Source organism: Dasypus novemcinctus, chromosome 23 (genome assembly GCF_030445035.2).
Source record: "Dasypus novemcinctus isolate mDasNov1 chromosome 23, mDasNov1.1.hap2, whole genome shotgun sequence".
Taxonomy (NCBI): domain Eukaryota; kingdom Metazoa; phylum Chordata; class Mammalia; order Cingulata; family Dasypodidae; genus Dasypus; species Dasypus novemcinctus.
The window spans coordinates 674874-680620 of NC_080695.1; the positions used below are offsets into that span (position 1 = coordinate 674874).

The following is a 5747-nucleotide window of genomic DNA, read 5'->3' on the forward strand; positions in this document are numbered from 1 at the left end:
CGCGCTGGGCTGGGCCGCCCCGCCCTCTCCCACCCTCCCGCCGGACGCGGCCTTAAGACGGGGACCCCCCACCCGAGCGCCAGCTGACCCGGGAGGAGCCCCCTCCCTCGCACAGCCCCCCACGTGGTGCTCCCCACGCGGCTCTGCCCTCCCCCACGGCCCCAAGTTGGCCTTTGGTGCGAGGCGGCTGCGCGCGGGTCCCCTTCCTGCGCCCCCAGAAGGGCCGCTGGTTGGCTGCGACCTGGGCGGCCTGGGGAGGGCCTGTGCACTGCACACACGCACACGCTCATGCTCACGCGTGCACACTCACAGGTTCACACGCACACGCTCATGCTCACGCGTGCACACTCACAGGTTCACACGCACACACGCTCATGCTCACGCGTGCACACTCACACGTTCACACGCACACGCTCATGCTCACGCGAGCACACTCACAGGTTCACACGCACACACCCACACGCTGGCGCAGGCGCCCCCAAGGCCCCTCCTCCTCCCTCGGTCTGGCCAGGGGTCATGGGGCGCCCTAAGTCCTGCGCCTCACGCACCCGGGGGCGTGCTGGAGAGGGAGCTCCTGTGGACACGTCCCCGCCCCCGCCCCCGGCTCCCCAGGTTTGGACTAAGGCCCGGGGGTCTCCTCCCCCCGCGAGTGAGAGCAACCCGCCCCCCCGCGTGCCAGGCGCCCCGTCCACCACCTCCCCCCCCCCCCCCCCCCCCGCCCCTGCGGAGTTCCTCTTCCCACCATGGCGGGGAGGCAGCGGGGAGACAACAAGGCACAGGGAGAGATCGGGGCAGAGGGTGGGTGGCGGGGCGGGGGGGGGGGGCGAGGAGGGGCCGCTGGCGGAGGAGGGGGCGGGGGCTTCAGCGCGGGCTCTTAACGCGGCAGGAGCTGGGTTGAAATTCAAGGAACACTCTCCCTGTGGGCTGCAGCTGCGGGCCGGGGTCTGCTAAGTAACCCGCAGTGGGCGTGGCTCGCGGGGACCGCGGGGGGCCCCTGGCCGGCGGGGTCCGGGAAAGGAAGGGCTGAGCCGCCGTGGGGACGCCGCGGCTTTCCCGGGGAGGCCTCGAGCACGGCGCTCGGCAGTGTGCGGGTCACTGCGGGGAACAGGCGCCCAGCTGCCCGCCCGCGCAGCCCCAGGCCGGCCCCGCCCGCGCCCCCTCCCCGCGGTCCCCGCTTGTCCCCCAGCCCCGCCTCTGCGGCCCCTCCCGCAGCACGAGGTTGTGCCGGCTGTGCCGAGCACGGGGTGCGGCGCCTCATCCAGGGCGGGTCCTCAGGAGGCGCTGCGGGGCCAGTGGGGAGGGGGAGGAGGGGGCGCTGAGGCCCGGAGCCCCCAGGACTTCTTCCATCCCTCCCTCCCCCCGTCCTATGGACTCTGCTCCCAGGACCGCGACGGGCTCAGGGACCCTTGGGGAGACCGCGGCAGAGCCAAGGGGACCCAGGCACCCTGGCCACAAACCCCAAGGAGCAGGGCGGGGCCAGTGCCGCCTCCTCCAGGAGGCCTTCCGGGGTCCCTGCAGGAGGGGGTGTCTGCTCAGAGTGGAAGTGCCACCCTGAGGCCCAGGCCCCAGGAGGCCTGAGTGCCACACCCAACCGTGGCCACCCAGGGATCAGACGGGCACCACATGCCACAGCCCCACCCCGCAGGCCTGTGCCTGCGCCAAGCTGGACCCCGAGTTTGACGGGGGCCAGTGGAGCCGGGACTGTCCCGCCCGAGCCCAGCTCCTCCCCAGCTCTACACCACCGCCAGGGCTGGCAGGTCCTCTGAGACCCTCTAGGTATACCACCCGGCTAGAGGTGGGGAAACTGAGGCACAGGGGCAGAGACCCCAGTCCATCCCGAGGACGCCACTTCCCAGGGCTCTGGCTGGTCTCCTTCCACTGACCCAGAGCAGCCCCTGCTGTGACCTTAGCCCTTGACCAGAGCCCATCCCCCATGGGCGGGGATACGCCCACACCTGCAGCTGCCCCTCCTCCCCCCAGGGCCTCCCACCTGGAAGGAACCCGCCCGGCCCGGGCACCTGATGCAGAGTGGGCAGGGAGTCCTATGACTGGGCAGGGGTCCCACGACCCCTTGCCATCCTCAGTCCCCACAGGTTGGGAGAGGGACCCCATCCCTCCCAGCTCACGGACCTACAGGACTTGGGGATCCCCCCACGCTGCACCACAGGGTCCCGGCCTGCTGTCCAGAGGAGCCCCAAATGAGGCGGCTGGGCCTGGGGTCCCGGGGGGCTGGCACCGGCCTCTTCTGCTCCCCCCTTCACCCCTGCCTGTCCTCTGCGATGGAGCCACAGGCCACCAGGTCATGAGGCAGGGCCCCGCTCAGCGAGATGCCGAGATAACCCCTGAACGGATGTCCTGGCCTCACCACGCGGCCGGGAGGAGGGGGCTGCTTCCGGCTGTGGGGACTGGCTCCAGCTCCCCCAGACTGTTTCCTCATCTGACAAGGAGCCCCTCCCTCTGCTAAGGGGGGGAGGGCTGAGGGAGGCAGTGTCCTGCGAGTCAAGGACCTCAAGGATCCAGAAGGCGTGGCAGGGGTCGCCCTGCATGTGCCCACCCCACAGAGCAGCCCCGCTCCTCCGAGGCCCACGGGCACTGATTCCCCCACTCCGTGTCCCCCTGGGGACGTGCGTTGGGGTGAGAGCAGCAGGCGAGAGACTCGCTCACCACAGTGCCTGGGGAGCAAGCAGCCCCTGGGTGCAGCCGTGCCTGAAGGCCTCCTGGGAGCTCTGATTTGCATCTGGGAAGAGGTGAGCTCTGCAGAGGGGGTGCCGGGGGATGCATCCTGGTGCAGGAAACCAGCCAGCTGCTGAGAGAGGGTCATCCAAACACCCAAGGGGGAACCCAGCCCCCCACACAGCCTGGCCCCTTTCGGGATCTCAGCCCTGCCTGGGCCTGGGTGGGGGGCGAGCTCCACTTGCTGGGCCCACCCTCGGACCTGTGTGCCCCGAGGTGGTGACTGGAGGTGGGCAACCTTGCCAGGGCCCTGGGTCTGGACCACCCACTTCCAGCCCCTCCCCCAGCCCCACCCAGGCCTGGAAGGATTAATGGGGAGGGGGGAGCGTGCTGGGCAGAGAGCAGCAGGCGGACAGGGTGAGGCCCAAGCTCTGAGCCTGAGACTCCGCCCAGACCCGAGACCCCCGAGGCTGACCGGGTCCCTGGGCCCCTGATCCCTGGGCCTGGCCCCGCCCGCGGCGTTCAGGCTGCCCCCTCCTTGCTCCGTCCAGATGCTGTCCCTGCTGCTGCTGGCGCTGCCCCTCCTGGCCAGCGGGGTCCACGCGGCCCCTGGTGAGTCTGCCCCCCGCCCCGCCCTGCCTCCCCCCAGCCCCACGGTGGGGGTGGGTCAGCTTAGAGAAGCCCCCCAGAGCCCCAGAGAACCCCAGGTGGGGGGCCCTGAGCCAGGGGCCAGCTGTGCCGCCTCTGACGCCGCCCCCTCCCAGCCCCCCACCAGGCCCTGGAGCGCGGGGCCATCGTGGGGGGACAGGAGGCCTCCAAGAGCAAGTGGCCCTGGCAGGTGAGCCTGCGCGTCCACGCGGCCTTCTGGAAGCACATCTGCGGGGGCTCCCTCATCCACCCCCAGTGGGTGCTGACCGCCGCCCACTGCGTCGGACGGTGAGGCGCGGGGGCGGGACGCGGCTCTCCCGGGGTCCAGGGGGCTGCGGGTGGGGTTTCCGAGACCGGGGGTTGCTCAGAGGCTGGAGGATCAGGGGCTGGGCGGGTGAGTCCAGGAAACTGGGGGGTCCGAGAGGCCGGAGGGGGGTTTACGAGAGCCTGGGGGGTGTCCAGGGCCTGGGGGTGGGGGGCAGGGATTTGAAGGGGGAGATCGAGGGGGGGCTTGCAGGGGCTAGACCAGAGGGTTCAGGGGATTGGGGGGCTTTTCAAAGCCGGGCGTCTGGGGGCGCTGGAGAAGGGAGGTCAGGGGCTGACTGGCCCGAGCCCGTGGGCCCCTCCCCAGGGAACGCGTCAGCCCCGACGCCTTCCGCGTGCAGCTGCGCGAGCAGCACCTGTACTACGGGGACCGGCTGCTGCCCGTGAGCCGCGTGCTCCCGCACCCCGGCTACTACTTGGCGCAGGAGGGCGCGGACATCGCGCTGCTGGAGCTGCGGGAGCCCGTGAACTTGTCCAGCCGCGTGCAGCCGCTGCGCCTGCCCCCCGCCGCCCAGGCCTTCCCCGCGGGGACGCCGTGCTGGGTGACCGGCTGGGGCGACGTGCACAAAGGCGGTGAGGCGGGGCGCGGGGCGGGGCACGGGGCGAGGGGCGGGCGCAGGGAGCACGGCCGGGGCGCGGGGCGCAGGGAGCACGGCCGGGGGCGCGGGGCGCAGGGAGCATGGCCGGGGGCGCGGGGCGCGAGGCGCGGCTCGGGCGCCCGGTGCTGGGTGAAGCACGGCGCGGGGGCCGCGGAGAGGGGCGGGGGCGGCGGCTAGGCCCCTCCCGCCCCAGCGCCCCGCTCGTCCCCGCAGAGCCCCTGCCCCCGCCCTACCCGCTGCGGCAGGTGAAGGTGCCCGTCGTGGACAACGGCGACTGTGACGCCCAGTACCACAGCGACACCTCCACGGGGGACAGCGTCCGCATCGTGCGCGACGACATGATGTGCGCAGGCCGCGCGGGCCGCGACTCCTGCCAGGTGCCCCCCCCGCCCCCCTCCCACGCGCCGACCCTGCCCCGCCGGGCCCCGCTGACCCTGCCTCCCGCAGGGCGACTCCGGGGGCCCCCTGGCCTGCAAGGTGAACGGCACGTGGCTGCAGGCGGGCGTGGTCAGCTGGGGCGAGGGCTGCGCCCAGGACAAGCGGCCCGGCGTCTACACCCGCGTCACCCACTACCTGGACTGGATCCGCCGCTACGTCCCGGAGGAGCCCTGAGGGGCCTCGGTCGCGGTCCCCATCAGCGCCGCTGTCCCCCACCCTTCCCGGCCCTGCCCCAGCCAGCACCCTGCCCCGAGCCCCCCCCCCCCGCCCCCTTGGGCCCTCCCCTGCCCGGAGCCCCAAGCCCCTCCTGCCGTGTCATTAAAGTGCATGAAGAGCGGCCTCGGCTGCCCAGGTGCCTCCGTGGTGGGGTCGCTGACCAGGGGGGCGGGGCAGCTGCCGCCCGCTGCTGGGTGGGGTCCCCTCCCCCGCACACGCCGCCCTCCTTTCCCTTTTGGGGGCTGCGTCAGGAAAGCGGGAAAATGAGAGGCGCAGCCATGAGGTCGATGGGGACCCGCCCCCGGGTGGCCCCTCCCTCCCCCATCGCTGGCCGTCTCCCCCTCTGCCTCCAGGTCCCATGTGTGCACACCTGGGCGCAAGATAGCCTGGGGGTCCCGCTGTCCCCTGCTGGGCCTGGCCCTCCCCCTGCACTCTGGTGGCCCCCACGTGCTGCGTGGGCCCCGGGGCCTTTTGTTCGGGTGGCCCTCCCTGGGTGACGACTTTCCAGCTGCTAACAGGGGACCCTGGGTGCCTCCAATTCGGGGTGGGTGTGAAGGACCCAGGGAGGGGCTGAGTGCTGGGCCGGGGCCTCCTTGGTCTCCTGGGCGCTGCCCACTGGGGTCTCCCCCACCCCCAGCGACGCAGGTGCCTGCCGGTGCCGAAATCCTCCCTCGGCCACTTTCCAGCAGGTGGGGGGAGGCTCTCAGTGGGGGGTTTGCGTGTGTTGCTTTTTTTTTTGCATTAAAAAAATGTATTCACGTGTACCACACATACATAAACATACATAAAGACTAAGTGTGTAGTAACAGGTGTGAATTTACACATCAAGCCTACAGACCATCCTACGTG

At 71.8% G+C, this 5747-nt stretch overlaps 1 protein-coding gene across 1 annotated transcript; it reads left to right on the top strand.

The window, feature by feature from the left end:
* The first annotated feature begins 2480 nt into the window (after nt 1–2480).
* LOC101428717 (tryptase alpha/beta-1-like) lies at nt 2481–5019 on the top strand. The gene is made up of 6 exons (XM_058286707.2): nt 2481–2747; nt 3225–3285; nt 3438–3609; nt 3953–4218; nt 4458–4621; nt 4692–5019. Exons 2-6 carry the CDS (start codon nt 3225–3227, stop codon nt 4854–4856), a joined length of 828 nt encoding a protein of 275 aa, XP_058142690.1. The 5' UTR covers nt 2481–2747; the 3' UTR covers nt 4857–5019.
* The last annotated feature ends 728 nt before the right edge of the window (nt 5020–5747 follow it).